The sequence below is a fragment of the Eucalyptus grandis genome, chromosome 8, assembly GCF_016545825.1.
Source record: "Eucalyptus grandis isolate ANBG69807.140 chromosome 8, ASM1654582v1, whole genome shotgun sequence".
NCBI classification, from domain to species: domain Eukaryota; kingdom Viridiplantae; phylum Streptophyta; class Magnoliopsida; order Myrtales; family Myrtaceae; genus Eucalyptus; species Eucalyptus grandis.
In genome coordinates this window covers 73,020,835-73,044,253 of record NC_052619.1, presented here as the reverse complement: position 1 = coordinate 73,044,253, position 23,419 = coordinate 73,020,835, and the positions used below count along the sequence as shown (strand labels likewise).

Below are 23,419 nucleotides of genomic sequence, written 5' to 3'. Positions count from 1 at the left end.
CTTACCGAGCGAGGCAGCATCTTTGAGCAGCACGTCATCTTGAACTGCCGCCCGTGAGTCGTCCTACCATCCAACGTTCGACCGAACTTGATAACGTGGTTCACGTGACGCCGAATATTAGGTAAGAATCTCTTTTAATTTGATATATACTTATTGCCTAATTTGTGGGATTATCTCGTTCGAATATTTGAATGATACCGTCATATCCACAAAATATCGATTAGCCTTTTAAATTGGGAAATCTTCCTAATTTCGCAACGTACATATGATTGACGGTCCGATTTCATGCTCGAAATACGACCCGCGATCGTACGGAAAAATCACTAATCCGATCTCACGCTCGAGATACGATTCGTGATTTTATTTAAAAATTGGCCAATCCGATCTCATGCGCGAGGTACGATTCGTCAATTTATTTCCCAAAATTAAATGGGCATTGATGATATCTTGCTTGATTTGTTGCCATGCTATCCTTGATGCCTTTATTTGTTTGTCCTCGTAAAATAAAAAAAGGCATTTGAGTTAAGATTAGATGCATGTTAGGATATTACTTGTTTTAGGTTATTTTGCATGTCTAGAATAGGAAATTTATTTATTTCGAATTTCTTAAATAAAAATACCAAAAACATAAATTTAGGATGTTAGATTTCTATTTCACTAGTTTAAATTGCATGTTTAATTATTTGGCAATTATTAATTTCGAAATAAATAATAAAAAGAGAAAAAGGAAAAACAACAAAAGTCATCATGCATATGTCATGTAGAGCTAGGGCATTCTTTGCACGTCATTGCATATTATGATAGATTGCATGCTTATTAAGAAAATAAAAACCATGTGCACGTCATATAGAATTAGGTTCATACAATGCACGTCATTTAATGATTTTTGTTAGGTCCATTTAATTAGAAATTACATGTCATTAGAATTAGGTCATTTAGTTAATATTGCATTGCATATTGCATGATTTTCATTAATTAAGTGAAAACAAAACAAAAATTGCGTGTTAATTAGAAATCATATTTAGGACTGCTGATGTGAATTCTAAACTAACAACGCAGATGCTTTCGTTGCTATGAGGTAAGTCCTGCAATTTATTCATTTGCTTTCTTGAGTGTTAAATTGGTGGTTTGTGCACCTACATGGTCACCTCACATGTTAAGGAATTAAAATCAATTCAAGTTGTTTGCCAAACAATTTTTTCAAAATAAAAGATAAAGGTACCGAAAGGGCATTAGAGAAATCTAGTGTAACCAAGTCCCCGTACCCATAATCTCTGGTTCGTAGAAGTAAAGTAAATCTCCTATTACTTTACTTGGGTTTCTAATCGACCCACCAAAAATAGATTAGTGGCGACTCCTAATTAAAAATCAATTGCATGTTAAGAACTCAAACCTAAGTCGCGAATTGGTATGGGCTTGGGAGAGCCCGAGTTAAGTCTAGGCTTAACAATCCATTAGCCAAACCCTAGGTGGTTCACACCCCGAAAAAATTGGTCGCGACACTTCCATTTCTGCTTCCTCTTGAACGACAGACCGGAGACTAAGAAACAAAACAAAACAAGGCGTGAACGTGACGTTACCAAAAATTCTTGGACCCACATAAACGGCGGCCGCCTACCACCATGGTTTTCATATATAAGTCGTTTAGTTGGAATGAGGAAAAAGCCCCCTCACCCGCACAAGAACCGCACAACCGACCAAACTCCGTATTTAGTTTCCTCTACCGAAAAATTTATAAGTTCATGTGTTGCTGTTGCCATCGCACCACAGCAGATTCTTCTGCGGCTTCGGCTCAACACCATCACCAAGAGGATCAAGGCTGGTCTCTGTGTTGCTGTTCAACCACCAACGAGCCGCCGTTAGCTGTGTTTAGGTGAGTTGTCTTCTAAATCTGGACTAGGAGTTGAGTACCTCTACTAGGAATTTGTACAAGTTAAAAATATGTAGATGACGTTATATATGGATAGATGTTGGTTAGGGACGTTATGATAGACATAGAAAAGCTTAGATAAGGTTTAGAGAGCAAAACAAAAGTCGTGGTGGAAGATTCGGACTAGAACAGTGGCTGATTATTGAAACAGTTTCTAGAACGTGTATGTTTTGCTAATTTTGTAGATATCTTTGTGTTGCGATTTTGAAAGGATTTTATTCTGAAGAAACGTTTTGAACATCTTAAATAATAACATATATTTTTCTCTTAATTTTTAGAAATTAAAAATATGACGATTTTAATGACGTCATCCTCGGAACAGTAATCGGACAGTATTGTAACCCATGACCTATTATGATTCCGAGGGCTGTTAATGATATTTAGAGGTCGAATTTCCAATCGGTTCCTTCACGAAAGTTTCTCGTTATAACTTTTAGTTTAACATAATTAAATTTCAAGTCAAACGAAGCAAATTTCGACCCAAAACGAACTGATTTCGATAGGTTTGGCTCTCTGAACTGGACCCGATTTTTGTGCTGGATAGAAACAATTTCTAGACCGAATACAGAGGGATCTAGATCTCGGTGTCTTCATGAAAAATGTTTGTTTATATGTTTTCTAGCACGTATCTGAATTTGAGAATTTTTCGAGATCTTATGGATGACTTTCTGACTTCGAAATTGGGAGAGCGTTATTGGGCAGTTCTCTGTCAATTTGGATGAATAAGAATATATACTTGTTTTGAAGAATTCTTGCTATGAAAGTGCTCAATTGATGCTGTGGATGCTGTATATAATTGATTATTGAAATGTGACATTGATCATATGCATTCACAACATGAGATTCCGCCACGAGCCTTTGAGGCCGAGCGATGCTCCTTCGGGAATGCCCCACGTCAACGGATGCCGGTCGCAGTGGAGGCTGGACCGATGCTCCTTAATTGGAATGCCGTCTAGATGTAGATGTTGCCGCGCTCAACGGTGTGAGGCGATGCCCGGTTATGCCGGAAGACTGTTATCTGAGCATTGACATCATTTGTGACATATGAGATGCCCGGTTTTGCCGGAAGACTATTATCTGTTACATTGACTATGGCATGTATGCTTACATGGATATTCACACCTTGCATATGCTTATGTTAAAGTATTCCTGTGATGTGTGAACTTGACACTGTTAGGAATATTTTATTTGATGCTAATATGAAGGAACTTGCTGGTGTTAAAAGAGTGGTAAGAAATGTGATTAGATTGCATGCTGGATGTACCCTTCACCTAATCTGGAATTAGGAGATTTACTCGTTGAGATGTGATCTCACCCCTTAGTGGGCTAACATTTTTCAGGTCCCTAAATGGAGGAAGGCTGGATCGTGTACAGTCGGTCGCAGTAAAGGAGGAATAGGATTCTCGCTATCTCCTTCCAAGTGATGACGGGTTTTTTGTCAAGACTGGATGTAGGGTGACAGCTCACCCCCGAGATATTGAGAAGTATGGTATTGTAATAGTAAACCCCAGTTTTATAAATAGAAGCTTAGTTAGTGGTTAATCGAATAGCTTCACTTTTGTATCAAACCTTGGGGGTGTTAAACTGGTCTATTTACATAGATACGATAATGTTGTAGTTGTGGTTTGTGAAAAATAATATCCTACGTTTCTATCCCACTGTTTTGTTGTATGGAGATTGTTTACGTTTCCGCATGTGCAAAATAAATGAATGGGTCGGCAACAATTCCTGGGATATTGCAAATTTAAAATCGACCATTGAGGGATGTGCATGTGCCCGGGGTTTGGGTCGTGACAAGTATATATCCCATGTTCCTTATTCTAGTACCGCAGGTAGTATTATATATGCAATGGCATGCACTGGGATTGATATTTTACAATTTGTAAGTATAGTTAGTCACTATATAAAGCGTCATGGTAAAATTCATTGGGAAGCTGTTTAGCGGATCCTCAAATATTTAAAGGGGATAACAAGCAAGGGTATAGTGTATCAAAAGGATAGTAATGATAGTGAGACCACTGGTTACGCAGTTTCGGATTACGCCAATGACTTGGATGATTGCAGGTCTTTAACGGGGTACGTGTTTATGCTAGCAGGTGGTATAGTTAGTTTAAAAGCGTCCTTACAGGATCACGTTACCTTGTCTTCGACTAAGGCAAAATACATGGCAATAACTTTCGTAGCGAATGAGGCGATATGATTATGAAAGTTTGCTCTCAGAGTTTGGATTAGTTTAGAAAATGATTTATATACACTATGATAACTAAGGTACGATATATTTAGCATATAATCCAGTTTATCATGAGCGAATGAAACATATCAACATTAGGTATCCCTTCATTTGAGATTTCTTAGCGAATGGTAATGTTATTGTGAAAAAGATCACTATAGTAGAAAATCTAGTAGACATGATGATCGAGCCTGTTCCTTCCTTTGATGAAACTCAAGCTTTGCTTGAGCACAATTGGCGTTCGTAAAGAGTGAGCGTCTGCAGGGGCGTTGGGAGAATGGAATGGATGATGAACACTATCACTTGACTTCAAATGTCAAGTTAATGTAGAGAATTGTTAAAATTAATGTCTCACGTTTGAACTCGAATATTGATTTGATAAATTGAATTTGTTGAGAAAGATTTTCCCAAGCGGATTAGAATTTTGGCAAAGTAGTTCTTCTTTTGGACATATGAAAGAAAGTGAACATATCAAATAAGTAATATCATGATGAGAAAAATATTGTTTCACAAAGATTGGTGAATAAAAACCAATTAAGTATTAAAAATAAATTACTTCTAAAATTTATTTAATAGATTAAAATAGAATTGAGAAGGAATTTAAACTAAAATATTAAAAGAAAATTTTTAAAATAAATGTAGTAAATCAATCATATAAATATTTTAAATCATTTGATCTCATCATAATTGTTAGATATGAATTTCAGATTATTACATGAATAAGAACGAGAGGAGGGAACAAAGAGGGATTCTTATTTTCTAATCGAGCGGGCCCACAACAACACGGATTGTCCATTGGTATGCTGAGGGGCTAGCATAGCTGCACCAATATTTTCTCCCAAGGGCGGCCAGAGAAAAATACAAGCAAAAGCAGCTTTCTTGGACCATAGAGTGCTTCAATAGAAAAATGACAGCGAGTTGCATTTGGCCACCATGCCGGCTAGTCTCCCATGTCGAAAACGTCTCCCGAGTTTGTAAAATGCGTATAAAACGTTTTTTTTTTCCGGACAATTATTGCGTCCTTAATTATATTTAAGAAAAAAAAAAAAATCGAAAACGACGGCGCAAAAATCCATACGAAAGATCCCCCACGCTAACGCACGCCCTAACGAACGTTCTCCATCTCTTCCTCTCTCTCTTTGCGAGATTCTCTTTCCTTATCTCTCCGAAATCAACGTCCAATCTTCAGGAAGACCCAACTCGCCGGCCTGGCCTCAAATCATAAATTCAGGGTTGATATTGATTTCACTTCGCGTTCAACGCGCAAAAAGAGGAAACCATGGACGCCGAAGCTTCATCGTAACAGCCTACTCCTACCTTCTCCCGCTCACCTCGATTTCCGAGCGTTTCCATGTTTCCAGCTACTCAGTTCCTTCCTTGACTTCTTTGCTCTGTTTTTGTTTCTCTTTTTCCTTTTTCCTTTGTTGTCCTTGAAAGATTCGAGACCAGCGAGATGTTGGGGACTTTCCTGACATCGACCCCACTGCCAAAGGAGGCGTGGAGGGTATGCAGCACCGCGACCGCGATGGGGTGTGGTGCCTTTGTGGTGGAGCAAGTCCGGGGCGTGGGGTATGTGGCGCTCTCGGGCATCCAAGAGATGCTGCTGCTCGGTTCGGATCCGAACTATGGCATGCTGGCGCCCTTGGATGAGGCAGGCCACGGACTGTTTGCGCTGTTGAAATGCCGTTATGACGGCGAGGAGCCGGTCATGGTCCACTCGGGAGTGCTTCACCTATTTCTTCATTATCACTCGCGCCCTGATTTTCTAAGCCAGGTTAGCAATTTCTATGGCCTATCGTTTGCATTATCGACTATTCTGTAAAAGTAGAATTTTACATCACCGCCAAGGGTGCTTCCATATCAAAAAATTATGAACTTATTACATTTATATCAATTTAATTCCAATGTTATAATATGGATATAACATAAATTCTTCACTCTTCCCCTCCACCTTTGCACCATTGTCATCAACCTGACCTCACCATTGCCTTCTGCTGCCACCTGTCAAACTACTGTTGACATCGCCTCACCTCGCTATAGCATCATAATATTACTCAATCCATTGTAAATGACGGAGTCAACACATAGTAATCACCTTCAAAAATTGAATTCTTCCTATAGTTCCTTATGAATCATCCTCATGTATGGTAATTCTCCTTAACTTATAGGAACATGAACAGTCTAAAATTTGTAATTTTTCTTATTGTTTGTAAGTTACTATCATTCTAAGAATGCAATGCAATGCATCCATTTAAAAATGACTAAAGGAGACTACTTCCTCCCGACCTTCCTGAGGGCAGATCAATCCAAACACGTACTAATATAATGGTCAATACTAGATGATTCGCTAGACAGCGAATCTTACTATTTTATATAGCACTATCCCCAAGAATTAGCAGTTCTATGGCTTAGTGCTATATATGATTAATTTGCCGTCCACTATGTAATAGAACAATTATTGCCTACTTATCTTCTTCCTTGGGTTAATAAATTATAAGTGGACTGGTCCCGGTTGCATATATAACTAGGTCCCCTTGTCTCAGCAAATCATTTATAATGGTACACTTGGCAATCACCTAACTCGCTTTTAAATATATCTTAAGTTAGTCATTGACTTAGACTGAAGGCAGGACAATTTCCTCGAACGAGGCTGACGGACCGACTGCAATTAAATTATCGAATTTTGTGACGTTCACGTGTAACCCGAAAACCGCATAATTAAGTGCTATAATTGATCCTCTTCGTGTTAACGCGGGTGGCGATAAGATTTTTCTCCTGTGGGCAACGATTGATTGAAAAGAGATTTTTAGCGACTCAGGAATGCAGCATTCCTATATCATGTAAAGTGGAGCTAAGAAAGTGGGATTGTGATAGATTTTAGACAGGGATGTGACTGAAGGGAAAGAACCCTTTCTTATCTCCTTTTTGTACATATCCACTCACCTTATGGAACTCTGGACCCTGACTTTTACTTGAGACACAAAGAGTCAAAACAGCAAATAAGGTTCCGTATATAGCCGAGCGCTCTTTCTTTCTAAATGGGAAGTCTATTTTCAGGAATTATACTGTGAATAAATCATCAGTTGTATGTCTGTTTCCATGTAAATCATTTCAAATATGCATTTTACCTTGTAATTTTCTCGGTTAAACTTGAGGACTCAGGTAATCGATTGAATGGACGAATTTTTCAATATCCTATATTGAATTTTGCCTTACTTGTAATGATGTCCTGCTTGACATGTTTGAATGTTCGTGCCTCTGACTACCTGCCAAGGAACTTTTATACTTTTGCTTTCAATTAACTTAAATGTTTCTCACGTTTAATTGACCTATTATGATCAGAAGATGCAGCTTGCAGTCTTACTCAAGATGGTCTCTTCCATTTTTCTCAGTTAATTAATAAAATCTACCGAACAGATCTGTCTAACATGCTTAATGGAGGAGGGTATCACTAATATGGCAAGATTAAAATCTGTACTGGTCAATTATTAAATAAAATTAGAAGAAATGTCATGTATAAGAAGTCTCAGAAGTGATTAATATGTAACAAGAACGTAGAAACTTAAACAAGTAATCAATTTTTTTTAATCATATTAAGAGCATGTTTGAACTTAATTTGTAATTCCCACGTCAACATGCCGTCTTTCTAAATTAATTGATCCTAAAAATAAAATGTCTCCTTCCATGTGCAATGGTAGTACTTTTTCTACAAAATCCTATTTTAAAATAGGGGATAGATATCAATCTGTGCTATATAATTCTCAATGTTCGTGCTGTGGCTTCGCTTGCTAGATTATATTATTGGAGGCATACAAGGTGCCAAATCGTTATCATGATGATTTTTCCACCTTCATTGCTCCACGAAACGCAATTAGGCAACTTAATGGATTCTTTAGTGTTTGGAGAGTCATATCCATGATTTTAGTTCTACGGGTGAATGAATCATCTCGAGAAATAGCTAGGAAGTCACCCCACCCGCACTTATTTCGGTCTACCCAATAACTTTCGCTTGATTTTAGTGGCTACTTTAAGCTTAGTGCTCAATTAGTGTTCAGCTACTTTATCTATTGTTGATGCATCAGATGACGAGTTTAATAAAAAAGAAAAAGAGTTAGTGGATGCTGTCCCATTGCCAAATTTTCCACAGATTAGCAAATGGACAGATAATGAAAACGTAACATGTTATATTTTAATCCCCGTTAGCTTAGTGGTTGTTTTTTATATATGGATCCTATGCAATAAATATACTTAAAATAACGCGCAATATTTATTGATCTATTTAATTGTAAATTGCTGCTACCAGTGTACCTGCACCAGGCTTAAGTAATCGTCTATCTCTTATCTCTAGCTGATGTCTGCAATATTGCATGTGTAGGGTGCAATTGGCAATACTTTGCCAAAGTCCTTTGAGGCTTCAAAGTCTCTTGGACAAATACAGATGGTGTTTGACAAATTTTTTAGAGAGTTTTGAGAAAATACAGTTACATTTCTAAAGGTCTCTTGACTTTTAGTCCAAGGCAAATCCCGAGGTTTTTTGAACTTTGAGCAAATCTGGAATGCAAATAGGCTTTTTTATTTTAATTTTGCCCTCATTATACTTTATAATTGCGTAAATGTCCTTGAAAACCCTAACGCTGCTAGCAAGGTTGGTCGACAACTAGATTTGGCTGTTGTTGGTTGGCTGTCTGTTGAGTTTTGCCGAAAAGGTTTAGGAAATTTTTTATTAACAAAAAGCTAGCAAAGTCATTTATAAAGTGTAATTTTTTCAAAAGTCAAAATTGTTTCCCAATATGTTTATAAATTATACTTCATCAAACACTATTTGCATCTTGGAAGACCATTTCATCAAGTTTTTGCATTTTCCCAAAAGTTTTTACCCAAAATCGAACCAAACACACATGGTTACATTCTATACATGTGTTAAATGTATTTGCACACATTATCATTTACCAAACATGTTCGGGCTGTTTAACTTGTCAAATAAACTGTTCCGTATGTTTAGAAATTCTAGTATAATCAATGATTTTCTACCGAATCTATCCATGTAACTCTTCTAATCTGACATAATCCAGTGTAGTTGATCTTTTCAGTGAAGTTTTTGAAGCATTATAATCATGATTTGTTAGGAAGCTTTTAACTAGATTTCGGAAATCTTATGAATGTATGCAAATTCATAGCTCACTAGCCAAAACCAAGTCAATAGTGATCACAGGCACTTCTTAAGATGATTAGTCGCATTCCTCATAGCCCTTTCCCCTCACCTCAGTTTGGGCGAGGATGAGTGACCCTTGCCCAGATTTAGGAGAGAGTCGCTGCCCTCTCCTAATTCTAGCAAGGGTAGTTGGCCCTCTCTCAAGCGCCTATGACCCCGATGGCTCGCTGGCCATCGATGCCGCCCCACTAGCAATTGGCCCCACCTTCTTGTATTCTTGTTTTCTTTTTTTTTTTTTAATCTTTTAAAATTTTTAATCTAATTTGATTTATATTTAAATTAGAAATGTGTTCAAATGAAAATATCCTTGTTTAGCTAATATATTGTTAGTCGTCAAGCCAGCAATGTTATACCCTTATTTAAAATAGTCATAATCACTTTAGGATCTTATTTGAGAAAATGAAGATAATTCAGGCTCTTATTCGGAATTTTTCCCACAATTTAATAATTAAGATTTTGAGTGAAAATAGATTAAACTTGTTATATCGATGGTCTCAGGCTCTCTCTTTGCTATGCGCTCCCAACATACGCCATGCACATGGTTACATTCTATACACATGTTAAACGTATTTGCACACATTATCATTTGCTGAACATGTTTGTGTTGTTTAACTTGTCAAATAAATAGTTCCGTATGTTTAGCAATTGCAGTTTGATCAATGGTTTTCTACTAGATCTATTCATGTAACTTTTCTAATTTGACATGGTTTGGTGCAAGGTGATTTTTCAAGAGTGATGGACACCTCAAGTGCCAAAATTTGGCACGGGTAATTATTTAAGTGTTAAAACTTCCAAAATGTATACTTAATGTCAAAATCGTAGAAGAAATGAATACTTATGTGCCAACGGCAAAAATTTCCAGCCAAAATGCTAACATGGCTTTTTCTTTTAAAAATTATCCATGTAAACATCAAGAGTACGCTAAACGATGTCGTTTTTGGCACTAAGTAATCACTTTCTACAAAACTTGGTATTTAAGTATTCACTTTTAACCACAAGTATCACTTAAGTGATCACTTACACCATAACTTGTTACTTAAGTGAACATTTTTTAACCATGATCGGCACTAAAGTAAACTTGAAGGATGACGTTGTTTTGGGGACATTTCGGTGAGTCATGTGGACCAATTTATTCTTAAAATAATGTCAACTTCGGATTTCCGACTACATTCGTCGAAGTTAGTACTTAAGTATCCAATTTTAAAAAAAGGTGGCACTTAAATGTATATTTTGAAAGTTTTGGCACTTAAATATCTACCAATGCCAAGTTTTAACACTTGTTGTGTACTTTTGCCAATTTTTTAGTGAAGCTTTTAAAACATAATAATCATAATTTTTTTAAGGAAGTTTTTAACTAGATTTTTGGAATCTTATGAATGCATGCAGATTCATAGCTTGTTGCTTGAAACCAAGTCAATAGTGATCACAGGCCACTCCTTAGGAGGATCAGTTGCGTTCCTAATAGCTCTTTTGCTCCTCTCCCAACTCAAATCCATCTTCCGCCCCCACTTGGTCCTATGCATTGGTTTCGGCTCTCCTTTCCTTGGCAACGAGTCGCTTTCCCGAGCCATCCTTCGTGAAAGATGGGCTGGCAAGCTTCTACAATGTCGTGTTGATGCACGATATAATGCCTAGGTTATCTCTCCACCAATCACTTGTTTCGACTCCCCAGTGGCAGGCCCTTATAAATTTCTGGTACACATCTATGATGTTACCGAACTCTATGAATTTTGCTAACCTCCAATTAACTGAAGAAGACAAAGCTTGGTTATTTTCCTTCGTTGCTGCTGAGATGGAGCACCTAGCTCGGGCAGGGGAAGGCTCGGGAGGGAGGTTATTTTGGCCATTTGGGAATTATTTGTTTTGTTCAGACGAGAGTGCGATTTGTTTGGACAACACCATATCGATCAACAAGATGATGCATTTAATGCTAAAGACAGACTCTTTGAATTGTATCATTGAGGAGCACCTTAAATATGGGTGGTATGTTGAAAGATTGACTCGTCAGTCTTTGATCAGAAGCTTCATGGAAGGAGATCTCTCTAAATCAAGCTATGAAGCAAGTCTTTCAATGGCTTTGAACTCCTTGGGGACTCATCAACAGGTAGGAACATGGCACCTTCATTTGTTGAGTGATTGAGTTCTATAAATGTATTGATCTAGGCTTTTATTCACAAGTGCTATTCCTCTAGTTTAAAAGTTACTATGATTCATCTACTTTGCAGGTCTTCATTGTGGCAAAAGATTACTTGACTATGGCAAGGCGAATAGGGCGTGCGCCAAACCTAAATGCTGCTAATTTGGCCATTAGGCTATCCAAAATCACTCCTTATAGGGCAGAGATAGAGTGGTATAAAGCTTGTTGTGATAAGTCCGACGAGCAAAGAGGATACTATGATTCTTTTAAGCAGAGGGGGGCCTCAAAGAGAGAGTCCAAGATAAACATGAATCGGTTCAAGCTTGCGGCCTTTTGGGACGATGTCATACACATGTTAGACACAAAGGTGCTGCCACATGATTTGCACAAAAGGGAAAAATGGGTATACGCGTCGTACTCCTACATGCTTCTTGTGGAGCCATTGGACATCGCAGAGTATTATCGATCGGGGATGCACCTTGAGAAAGGCCACTACATAAGCAATGGAAGAGCGAGGAGGTACGAAATTTTCGATCAATGGTGGATTGAGGGAATTTATGCTAAGAAATTGGGCAATATGAGGACTAGGTATGCAAACTTGACCCATGACACTTGCTTTTGGGCAAGGGTGGAGGAAGCAAAGGAGTGGCTCGATAAAATCAGGAATGAAAGTGACCTAACATACCTAGCTAGATTAAATGAGTTTGAAAGTTATGCAATGAAGCTAGTTGTAGGAAAAAAGGTGTCTGCTGATGTAATGGCTAAGAATTCAACCTTTAGTCTATGGTTAAAAGAATGGAGAGCATTGAATAACAAATTTATCCCCTAATTAATGTCACTCCTTTAGGATGATGGCACGTGCCATCAACATGGATAGCGCAACAACCTGATCCAATGAAAGCGGGAGTGATTGCAGGGACTAGAGAGGGCCCAGACAAGGCATGGCTCTTACTCTAGGATGACGTGGGGTTAGGAATGGACCAAATCCCACATCATCGGGGTGTGTTTAGGTGATGTGCTATATAAGGAGTAGCACTCACTAACGAGGTGAAACCTAGAAAAACAAAACCATGCAGACTTCGGCCCAAAGTGGACAATATTGTTGGCAAGTGAGGCTAGAGATTGGCCCTTACTATGGTATCAAAGCCAATAGCCCAGCTAAGAAATGTGATGTTTAGGGACAAACCATGCGGAAGTTGGTAGGCCTATAACGATCTAGTTCGACAAGGGCAAGATTAATTGCCAAGGCTAGAGAGGGCCTTGACAAGGTGTGGCTCCGAAGGATGGTGGGGTGCAAAAATGAATTGAATCCCACATCGCTTAGGTGTGGTGAGGCGATGTGCTATATAAGGAGCATCACTAGCTTTAACTACAAATGAGGCTTTTTCTGAGTGAAGTTTAGAAGAACAAATCCATACATGCTTTGGCCCAAAGTGAACAATATTGTTGGCAAGTGGGGTTAGAGGTTGGCCCTTATAGATAGAGGGATGTAAAATTGAAGTGGCGTTGAGCTTCCCCTTGGGCTGATAAGGGGCCGTCCCTTTAGTTATGGAAGCTCGGCCTCCATGGCCATGGAGGAGCCATCGCCTCGAGATCATCGACACCTCCATGGCCACAAGACTTGGTGGTGAGGCTGAGATCTCAATGGGTCATGGAGGGGCCGCTCAGATCGACGACAATGGAGCACAAAGCATGCGTGAGTGCAGAGGGGGAGAGAGAAGATGGCAAAGGGAGGCGTGACGGTAGGCTGAGGCTCAGGAGAGAGAAAGGGTTGGGATTTATGGTATTGAAGAGGAGGGGGAGGGACCTGTATTAGATATGTTGAGGAGTAGAGTTGGACGAACATAATTTTGCGATCCTAATATGAAGACAACAAATAGGACTTGCAGCAGACAGAAAATTTGCATTTGAGATGGAGGACTAGGAAGAAAATATTGCGTGCCAATCCGATGCCTGTGTGTGATAATATTAATCCACTCATCGATTGACACATGTCGTCCAGGCTCCTTTATTGCCAAGCATGGCTTCTGGAGAGAATATTATGGTGCGTTTGGAAAGCATTTGGGGAAAGTCTTTAGGAAAATGCAAAGACCTTTGAGTCAAATGTGTTTTTCAAAATGCAAACTATCTTTGGTAAATTGTAATTTGAAAGCCCTTTGTAAAGTACCTTTAAGCAAAATGGTGTTTGGGGGAATTACATTTACAAAGGACGTTTGTGATAAAAAAAAATAATCAAAAGAAAAATAAAATTTATTAACCATCAAGGGCAAGCGGCCCCCGGCGATCGAAATTTGTTACCGGCAGCCGACATCTGACTCAAGCAGCCTCGGAGACGATTGGGGAGGGCTACTCGGGGTCGAGCGACCCCCGAAGACCACTAGCAAAGGTTGCTAGAGGTCACACGACACCGCCGCGACCTCCAGCCACCTCGGATCTAGGGTTGCGAGGTCGTGCAACGCCGCCTCAACCTCCGGCGACCCCCCTGCAACCTAGATCCAGAGCATCGGGGTCGCGGGAGGACCTCGTCGGCGATTGCTCGTAGGCGGTGGTGCCAAGGCGCGGTGGCGTCGGGCTCTGGCCAAGGGGGAAAACCAGCGTCACAGCAGGGCGCGAGGGTTGGCGACCGAGCAGAGGACGATGGGCATAGGCGTGACGGAGGTGAGCTGCTGAGGCGGAGGTCCTGCAAACGACGAGTGGAAGCGTCTGCCGGCACAGCGGAGTCAAGCGCTAGGTCGTGGGCTATTGGGCGGCGATGGCGTCGGGCGGAGGCGAGCTTAGATCTACAGGTGTCGGGGCACTCAAGCAACGAGATCGAGACAGCAGCAGTCAAACGGTGAGGGCCTGAGGCGCTGGGTCGCGAGCTGCTAAATGACGACGGCGTCGGGCAGAGGCGAGCAGCGGTCGGTGGTGACGTAGTCGTCGAGCGAGATCAGCACGGCAAGCTTCGCGATCTACTGTAGGTGTGGTTCGAAAGGGCGGCGGTCCGCTCAAGTTCGATTTGGTGGAGGCGTAGCGACGGTGGCTAGCGGGGTCGGCGGAACGGCGGAACGGCGGTGGAGCAAAGAGGGCTCGCAGGTCGCCGGCATGGGTGGTGCTAGCGCGGTCGAGGGCTGCCGGCATAGTGGCCAACGCAAACAAGGTTGTCTCCACGAAGAAGATGAACAGTACCCACTCGTAGAAGAAGAAGAAGAGGATGAGAGGGCAAAATAGGAAAAACGAAGAATCAACGAGGATAATTTGGGAAGAAATTTTTTTTTAGCCCCTCAGTCTCAGCATTTTCGGCATGCTGAAAGCCCAAGGCAGCCCCTAACCTGCCTGGGGCTTTCAGCCCTCACAAGGCTGACATTTTGCAAAGGGGCCTTGAAAATTCTTTGCCAAACACCCCATCCTTGGCCCAAAGATCCTTGGGCTTCAAAGTTGCCTTGAGAAAACGCAGCCTTAGATGGTTCAAGGACTCCACATTAGCGTGGTCCCAAGCCATTCAGGAAGTGATACATGAAAAATCGTGGAGGTGTGGGGCCGGCTCACCAGCGAACGACTTTTTGCACAAAGAAATGGTTTCTTTCTCTCTTAATGGCCTGCACTAGCCCTCCCCACTTTCTCTGCTCTCTCTCTCTTCTGCTCTGCACACATTTGATTTTCTCCTATTCTCTCTCCTCTTCGTTCTCTCCTTCTCTGAAGAAGGAAGAAGAAAAGCAAACCCTCATTCAAATGTTGAATCTTTGCCAGATTTTGCTACTCCGCCTTGGGAATCGTAAAGTGGCCATTCCCACCGTCGCCAGCGAAGCACATTAAGGCCACCCCTCGTGCAGTGGCACGGGATGGTTAAGCCGAATGGGGCGGCAATCTCAAAAGGGAGTGAGGCAGAGGCTGAGGGGCGTGCGACCGCCCTCGATAAGAGCTTTGGGTTCTTGAAGTTTTTCGGGACCATGTACGAGCTTGGGGACGAGGTTGGGACTTGGGATAGTGCATTTTGATTATACGTTGTATTCAAGGTCTAAGATGGCTTGATTTTGGTAAAATCGTCTTGGATGTCACGCCAATGATGACATTTTTTTTTAATTCACTTCAGAGATCCGAAGCATGCAATTAGTCCTTCATGTTTCCATCCATAGAGAGGCTACGGAGATGCGAAGAGGGGCGCTGCGGGGCGTCGGCGAGGGAGAGGCGGGGGTGTTGCTCCAGAGGTACTTGGAAGATCAAATGAGACTGGTGGGATCCGTGTACGAGTGCGGGGACCACTGCGACGCCGACGACAGGTATGTCGGGTTTTTAGAGAGCTGTCGAAGTCCTCTCCTCCCTTGAGTTTTTTTTTTTTTTTTTTTTTTTTTGGGTATAAACCTCGCTTGAGTTTGGTAGATGAGATTTGATTTAGTGGAATTTTCTTTCTTTCTTTTCTCTTTAGTTATTTCGATTTTCTTTCGTTTGGCCATGAATTTACTTGTGTGCATGATGAAATGCTAATTAACAGCAGGTAATCACAAAAAAATGCGAGATTGTCCTTCGATCATGCGGCTCTTTCTTTGTTCTATTTCGCTTTTCTCTTTTCATTGATTCGATGTGAAATGCAATTTCGACCACTCTTGAACTTCTGACTTCGAATTTTTGTTCTCTTTCCCACTGTCTTCAAAGTCCATTAAGAACTGGTCATTTTCCATCCGTTGTCCATAAACAGAAATAACAGATACTCGCAGAATTCTAGCTCTGTTTAGTCACTGTGCATTGCTCAGTTTGGAAACTTTCACGGTTCACTAGCCCCCAAGGGGGCTAAGATGGAATCCAAACGATACAACTTTGATCTGTACCGATAGAAATTAGGAGATGATACCTAAAAATTGAAGGCGACCATACCACCCACTTCACTGTCCTGCGCCACTGCGGGAGGGGCGGCCTCAATGTTTTTTGTCAGTGACGGCAGGTCCACGGCCACTTGACGAATGCCAAGTAACGTGGAGCAGCAAAATCTAGTAAAGTTTCAAAATTTGAAAGCGTTCGCCGGAGAGGAAAGAGGGTTTGGCTTTCTTCTGCCTTCTCCAAAGAAAGAAAGAATAACAAGAAGGAGAGAAAATACAAGAGAGAAATAAATGCGTGCAGAGCAGGAGAGAGCGTATGTGGCACAAGAAAAAGAGAGCAGAGAGAGGGCTAGTGTGTGCTGGCTAGGTGACGAAGAAAGAAAATTATTTGTTTGTTCAGAAATTCAATAACCCCACACCTCCAAGTGGTTCCACGTGTCGCTTTCTGAGTGGTTCAAGACTATGCTGACATGGAGTCCTGGACTACCCAATATTTTCTGTGTCAGAGTTCGTTCCATAGCTTCTCATGTCCAACAAGAATTGAATTTGGCTTGCGCATATGTTTCCTTGACATTTTACGCCACTAGACTGGGAATTAATTCGTGGATCTACTATTATATTACGACAATCTTTTATGTACAGATTATCTTGCTGATGATAAAACTTGATATGATGCACCGAGGATATTCTGCACTTAGATCACCTCTCAAACTTTCTCACCAATCGACCAAAGATGTATGAGGGACTGCTCAATGATGTTAAGACAGGAGATTTATTTCTGTGCGCTGAACAAATTTGAGCTTTCACTCTATATTGGTATGTTAACAACATGGTTGTGCCTTGCACTAGGAAGTAAATAAGTACGAGTGCTTTCGAGATATGTCTGAGGCAAAACACGGTGGATTTGTTCTCCAATCATTGTAAGGACAACCAATTGAGTATACTGAAACGTCAAATACAAGAGCATCGCATCATACCTTTCCGTTTTGGGCATCAATGTTCCTAACAGGTCCCTTAAACCATCTCCGGGCGTCAAACACCCACCAAAGCATAATCATACCTAAACCCACACCTAAAGCAACCGGCGCATAGTTGAATGTGTCCCAAGTAATGGGATACAGAGTTGGCAGAAGAAACACCGAGCAGGTATAACATATCCACAGAAACGCTATCAAACAGATTGGTCTACTTGCCTTTCCCAAGTAAAATGGCCCAGGTTTGAAATTCTTCTCTTCCATGACCATCCTCGCGAATATTGGGACTGCGTATCCTCCGACCCATCCTATCGTGCATATGGAAGTAATGGCAGTGAAGACTACATTCACTTTCAATATTGGAATTCCAAGTAGAACGCAGATGGCCGCGCAGAGCCACACTGCATTAGATGGGACTTTGTGCTTTGGATGCACTTTTCGCCATATCGATGAAAATGGGATGCCCTTGTCTCTTGACAATGCATATACCTGAAGAAAGCCGTGGTGCACGGGTTATGCATCGATGGACAGAGTACCCGAAACTTTTCGGATGATGAAGCATAACAAAGGATAAGAGGATAGATACTGACCACTCTTGCCGCGCTGGTAGTGATGGAAAGCCCGCCAAAAAAGAATGAACCCCATATAATGAATAGCAAGATGATTGCACCAGTAGCACTGTGATACCTCCCATGGAATGCATCATAGAGTATTTGAGCTGGAACGAACACACCCGCTGTCTCATTGGTCGTATCATATAGATAGTTGAAGTCCTGAAAGTTTTAGCATGCATAAGACAGTATAGTACAGCAGAAAAAGCATCAAAAGCAACTCAAAGTGATCGATGTAATAACAATGTCCAGAAGAGAGGGAAAGAAAGCATATGTCCATTCTTCAGCCTGCTCTTTGTACAAATTTAGACATAGTACGTTACTGACTTCAACATTGGTAAAAGGTAGCGGAATGGAGTTCGTGCTGATGTGAGATGTGGCTTTACAACAAAAAGTCTCCTCAATTTCCTGATTTATGTTGGAGTCACTTATAAATCCATGAAAGATAAAGTATGCATTTGGTTCAGCATTTGCAAAGCCCTTTGGCTCCAAAACCCCTTGGGCAAATGCAAATGCTGTTTAGTAAAATTTTGTGAGTGCTTTTGGGAGATGTAATTATATCTGCTAAGCTCTCTAAAGGTCTTGCTCAAGGCAGGTCAGTAGGTACTTTAGAATGCTACATTTTTACAATGCAAATACACCCTTCTTTTTCTTCCAATTTTGCCTTCACTCAATTTTCATAATTTTGGAAATGTGCTCAAAACCTTAACTTTGGCTTAGCCACTAACGAGCAACTGGCAAGCAACTGTTGCGTCACTAGCAAGTGGCCGCCGTGCCATCAACTAGAGGCCGCTATGCCATCAACAAGCGGGCCCCATGCCTCCAGCAAGTGGCCAAACATGCTATCAACAATCGGTCGGCGACCCCACCATCATCCTCGCTTGAGATCACACAACCCAAGCATTGCTTGAGGTAACCAAACCGAAGTGGCCATCGTCTGAGGTTGCGCAACCTCAAGCAAGAATGGCCGACGGCCAATTTGGCTTGTTGACTACAATTGAGTTCCACTAGCAAATAACTTGAGATTTTTTATGAAATAAAAATTAGCGAAATTTTTTTACAAAGTGTAGTTTTTACCAAACAGTGTTCACGTCAAAATTGCTTTCCAATGTGTAGTAAAATACACTTTACTAAATATTACTTGCATTTCGAAAAATCCTTTTAACTCCAAATCCTTTATATTTTCCCCAAGATATTCCCAACACCAAACACACCCAAAATTGTTTGTTCTGTTATCTGAAGCTACAAAAAAATTTCCTCATTCAACCTGCTGCTTCACTACTTCCAACAAAGAAATATTTTAACTTAATAAGTAGGTCTGAAGAGTTCCATACCTGAATGCTAAAAGTAAGAGCCAATATGTAGGCCCATCCAAACACTGAAATGATCCCTATACTGGTAAGAATCGCAATGGGACCGTTCTTGTCAGCGCCTTTAGTTTCTTCAGTTAGATGCGCAGCTGCATCATACCCGTAAAGTGAATACTGGCTGACGAGAAAAGCTAGAATTACTGCATACGGTTTGCTCGTTATCCCAGTCGATTCAGCCATTTCGAAATGGCTGAACACAAAAGATGCAGACTGTGTAGTCAGTGCTACCAGCGGAAGCATTATAACTATGACGATCCCCCCAATTAACTGAAGGAAAAGGAAACAGAGCTTCGATTAGTAATTTGAAATCATCTCATAGATCACTTATTTTGGTCCACGCAGACTATTGATATATCAAGTTTCTGATAGAAAAGGCTCGAGTTTTAGAATATACCTGCCACCATATTGAGATTATGTCAATGAAGGCAATTACTTCAAGCGCGAATGTGTTGAGAAATGCCCATATGAAAGTAAGACCCATGTACATGCATAAGAACAACCACTTCGGTGCAAGGTAGCCGCCATCTTTGTTTGTGCCAGTGCACAATAATATGATGCTCTGAAGGGTTTGTGATCCTGCGTATGCCTTCCGAAACCACTTGTGGGATCAGTTCACCGCACCAAGCTTCGATAGATACATGGAAGAAGCAATGCAACAGGAAACAGAACAAGAAGCAAACAGAATATGGAATCTACCTGCGTACCGATGCCTGCAATGAGGCCAATGGCTTCAAGCCAAGCGCAGCACCATGAAGCAAAGGGACCCCACTTGGGGCCGGCGAGATGGGCAGCCCAAAAATAAAGGGAACCGGTCGTCTGTCAAAAGTTCAAAAAGATAAGATCATTAAATATTTAGGAAAAGCATCAACTTCTTTTCGAAATAGACCCTGAAAATAGCATAAGTAAAACCTATATCGAGGAAAATGAAGCATTTTTAGTACTTCTGAGGACTTTGTTTCTAACTTCTTTATAACTTCTTTAAATTCTGTTGGAAAACAGAACGGCAACTTAAGTTTTGACAAAAGGTTTTACAAGCACCACTTTCCCTTCTCGAAAGTGTTCTTGTTAGTCTTTTTGGGTCAGTTCTGCAAACTTCTCATGAAAGAGAAGTAAAAGAATCTCCTTAAGGTTCAAATTTGCCAAACATTTCAGCTAAGAAAATAGCTTTGCAGTTTGGAATTACACCAGGATTACTTCCTGTCTCCCTTCTGTTTGTTTCTAAATTCATGTAAGACGTTATGACTGGAGGAGTATACTTTAGACCCAAAACAGATTCCTTTTAATCAAGATGCTCAGATAAGCAATCTTTACTCTTGCATAACTTTTTGACTTTTCAAACAAGTTCTTAAGTTTCGAAAGGTATTAAACGCGCAAACAAACTATCATAAGTTATCACCGAACACTACAAAGATTATACTAAAACTGAAAGACAGATGACATAAAAAATTATAAGGAGACAAAACAGGAACAAACCGGAAAAGAAGAGCAGATTTCAGCCATTGCAATCCCGACGAACCAAGTGAAGAACGAAACCACAACCCATCCCCAAACCAAGCTTGCAGGTCCCGCGTACAAAAGGCTTGATCCATACAGAGGAGTGATCCCAGTGAAAAGTGTCATCGTGGAAAATGATATTGCAAGAGTCTTGAATAGAGTCTGCCACAAAAAAAAAAGAAAAATATGTAAACGATTTTGTTTTTGAGAAAAGCAGCTTTTCATACAATTAGAACGTGGAAAAAGAGGGAAAATATTCTAAAATTTGAACTTACCATCTCTCTTCTGAGCTCTTGCTTGTAGCCCAGTTCATTCAACCGCTTCTCTCCAGTATCCATCTCTGCAAATTGGGTGTTGCCCTCTGCTTCTTCGCTGTAGAGCCCCATGTCGGATCAGAAGATTTGTCGCCTCTCCTTGTGTTCAAGACGATCTTCAAATTGTCATAAAGCAAATTTGCAGAGAGACCAAGAGGAGAGAAAGGGAATCATTGACTCATGCATATTCTCCGGAATATATAGACATGGACTATCGTGTTCTAGTAATGATGTCAAAAACGAAATTAAAGAAAGGCGGGTGTCATAATATATTTAATCGTTTTCCCAATATTTGACTTGCGGCTGGTTGGTTGCTTCAATTATAATACTGGTGAGGTGTCAAAAAAATTCAACCACACGTTATTGAACCGAAAAGAAGTATTCAAGCTTTTACAATTGAAGATCGTTATCCATACATGTTTGTCTATGTAGAGCTGTAGTATTGGAAACAGAGCCAATGAGAAGAGCTTCATTATTAGCATGCTCGCGTAGTTTTCCTTTTTCCTTTTTCCTTTTTCCTTTTCCCTTTCTGGTTTGAAAGTCTAGTTCAGATTGGACACATGAAGCCGTGTTGTTCTCGACCATCGAATCAAGTCAAATTCAGCTACATTATTTTTGTTATGTTCACACTTCACATCTGAACAGGCAAAACAAAAGGCAATGAAGTAAAAGCAAATGAACTCAGATGAAAAAGTTCCTGATCATGGATTTACGCGTCTAAAAACTATATTTTTCATGCTCATATTTACCTTTTATTTCCAAATGAATATCCTGTCCTCTCCTCGAGTAGGACAGGTTGAAATGAGAAGAAAAAAATGGATTTATTTTTTTAGGACAATTGAATACAGCGTTGGGAACCTTAAATGTCAACAGAGCAGGAAGAAATGGATGCGTGGAAGGAGATGGGAACATTGAATTCTTCAACGATGGCAGCACCAGAAAAGCAGGAAATAATCACACTAATTGCGAGGACTGGCGAAAGGTTGACCAAGCGAATATTCTATATTATCGTACCTACACCGGAACTGGGAGACACCACATGTGGACAAAATATTACGTTTGCTGTAAAAGTGATAAGATATTCGTTACATAATCACAGGGCATCTTGCTCAAACCAATTCTATAGAATCTTGTATATCCCTTTCTTTAGACTCATTCCTGTCCAACTACAACATGTTAAAATTCCTGTTTTTTCCTTATGACGTGATAATCATGCTTTCGTCTTGTCTATTTTTTTTTTTTCACAATTACATATGAAAACTGTCTATGGAACATTGATTGTCGGTTAATTTGAAATAGAAATATACATATGTAGTTGGATAGAAATATACATATGGTTATTCCTTGTTATGTTTTTACACAAAAGAAGAAGAATGAATGAACGAACGAAGGATGCACAGGAGTGAATTGAATTTACACGATTAGATAAGCGCGAGATAATGCAAGGAACAATCCATATGGCTGGCGGGCGTATGCAGCAGAGAAAAGTCTAGTTTATAATGGCGGGATCTTCACGTCATGGCGACGAAGACCCACTATCACACAGCGAGAGCGAGAGATATGAAGAATCGGCGGCTGCAATCCTGGACCCCATGTTACTTGCAGCACATGTCCTTTTGACTTTTCTGTAAGGAAGACAAATCTCTCAAAAAATATCCTTCCAACGCCAGTAGCCAGATTTCTCTCGTCTCCACGAAAGAATTATCTAAAAAATCCTTAATGTACTGTACAATGATTAATTTAATTATAAACTTTTCAATGATATTAATTTAATGTTAAACTTTTTGACAATTTACCAATTCAATCCTAAACATTTCAATTATACGATTTGTCAATTTACTCTTAAACCTTTTAACGAATTGTCAATGTACTCATTTCAGTTAATTTCGACCATAAATTATTGATATGGTTGGTCGATCAGCCCCAGCCATTCTATTTGATGTAGACGATGCTAATGTAGATATTTTTCTTTTTTAAAAAAATCCTGAATTTTTTTTTCCTTTTCCTTTTTATTGTGCCTACAAGTTGCAAACTATGGGTTAAGGTCCGCCGCTTGGCTAGCAAGGGCTTCGTGGCCCTTGCCGAAGGGCCGGCAAGCTAGTAGAGATTGTCGGCCCTTAGATAGGCCACAGGCTCAATAAAGAAGAAAAGAAAATTAAAAGAAAATTAAAAATTTTAAAAATTAGTAAAAAAAATATTGGACAGAGATTAGCAGAGAGACCGAGAGGAGAGAGAGAGGGAAGCATTGACTTATGCAAATTCTTCAGAATATATAGACATGGACCATCATATTCTAGTGATGTATTGATCAACATGTACAATTCCCAAATCGAAATTAAAGAAAAGGGTGGAGC

The 23,419-nt window shown here is 40.3% G+C and overlaps 2 protein-coding genes and 2 long non-coding RNA genes across 5 annotated transcripts; 3 read left to right on the top strand and 1 right to left on the bottom strand.

The window, feature by feature from the left end:
* Positions 1 to 1,679: 1,679 nt before the first annotated feature.
* LOC104428502 lies at positions 1,680 to 3,588 on the top strand. The gene is made up of 2 exons (XR_722108.2): positions 1,680 to 1,873; positions 3,271 to 3,588. It is a non-coding gene; the product is annotated as an uncharacterized LOC104428502 (long non-coding RNA).
* Positions 3,589 to 5,275: 1,687 nt separating this feature from the next.
* Positions 5,276 to 14,476, top strand: LOC104415999 (lipase-like PAD4). 2 transcript variants are annotated; one of them, XM_010027447.3, is made up of 4 exons: positions 5,276 to 5,459; positions 5,598 to 5,934; positions 10,759 to 11,476; positions 11,598 to 14,476. In XM_010027447.3, the coding sequence occupies exons 3-4, from the start codon at positions 10,988 to 10,990 to the stop codon at positions 12,336 to 12,338; spliced, it is 1,230 nt and encodes a 409-aa protein (XP_010025749.2). In that variant the 5' UTR covers positions 5,276 to 5,459; positions 5,598 to 5,934; positions 10,759 to 10,987; the 3' UTR covers positions 12,339 to 14,476. The 2 variants fall into 2 exon arrangements, with proteins under 2 accessions (XP_010025749.2, XP_039155129.1); XM_039299195.1 differs by lacking the exon at positions 11,598 to 14,476 and having other exon boundaries at positions 10,759 to 11,283.
* Positions 14,477 to 14,837: 361 nt separating this feature from the next.
* LOC120286576 lies at positions 14,838 to 15,827 on the top strand. Its single transcript, XR_005545212.1, has 3 exons — positions 14,838 to 15,066; positions 15,239 to 15,459; positions 15,582 to 15,827. It is a non-coding gene; the product is annotated as an uncharacterized LOC120286576 (long non-coding RNA).
* Positions 15,828 to 17,186: 1,359 nt separating this feature from the next.
* LOC104416002 (amino-acid permease BAT1 homolog) lies at positions 17,187 to 21,288 on the bottom strand. The gene is made up of 7 exons (XM_010027449.3): positions 21,027 to 21,288; positions 20,731 to 20,913; positions 19,954 to 20,073; positions 19,652 to 19,843; positions 19,222 to 19,524; positions 17,867 to 18,049; positions 17,187 to 17,765 (listed from the first exon to the last, which is right to left on the bottom strand). Exons 1-7 carry the CDS (start codon positions 21,135 to 21,137, stop codon positions 17,274 to 17,276), a joined length of 1,584 nt encoding a protein of 527 aa, XP_010025751.1. The 5' UTR covers positions 21,138 to 21,288; the 3' UTR covers positions 17,187 to 17,273.
* Between the last annotated feature and the right edge of the window lie 2,131 nt (positions 21,289 to 23,419).

Bases quoted from the DNA above. Each gene is read 5' to 3' on its own strand.
- LOC104415999 (XM_010027447.3), top strand. From the start codon at position 10,988: ATGCACGATATAATGCCTAGGTTATCTCTCCACCAATCACTTGTTTCG. The intron at 11,477-11,597 runs GTAGGAACATGG...TCTACTTTGCAG, and splicing joins CCTTGGGGACTCATCAACAG to GTCTTCATTGTGGCAAAAGA.
- LOC104416002 (XM_010027449.3), bottom strand. From the start codon at position 21,137: ATGGGGCTCTACAGCGAAGAAGCAGAGGGCAACACCCAATTTGCAGAG. The intron at 18,050-19,221 runs GTATGGAACTCT...TAAAACTTTCAG, and splicing joins CTCTTACTTTTAGCATTCAG to GACTTCAACTATCTATATGA. The intron at 17,766-17,866 runs GTCAGTATCTAT...GGCTTTCTTCAG, and splicing joins CTACCAGCGCGGCAAGAGTG to GTATATGCATTGTCAAGAGA.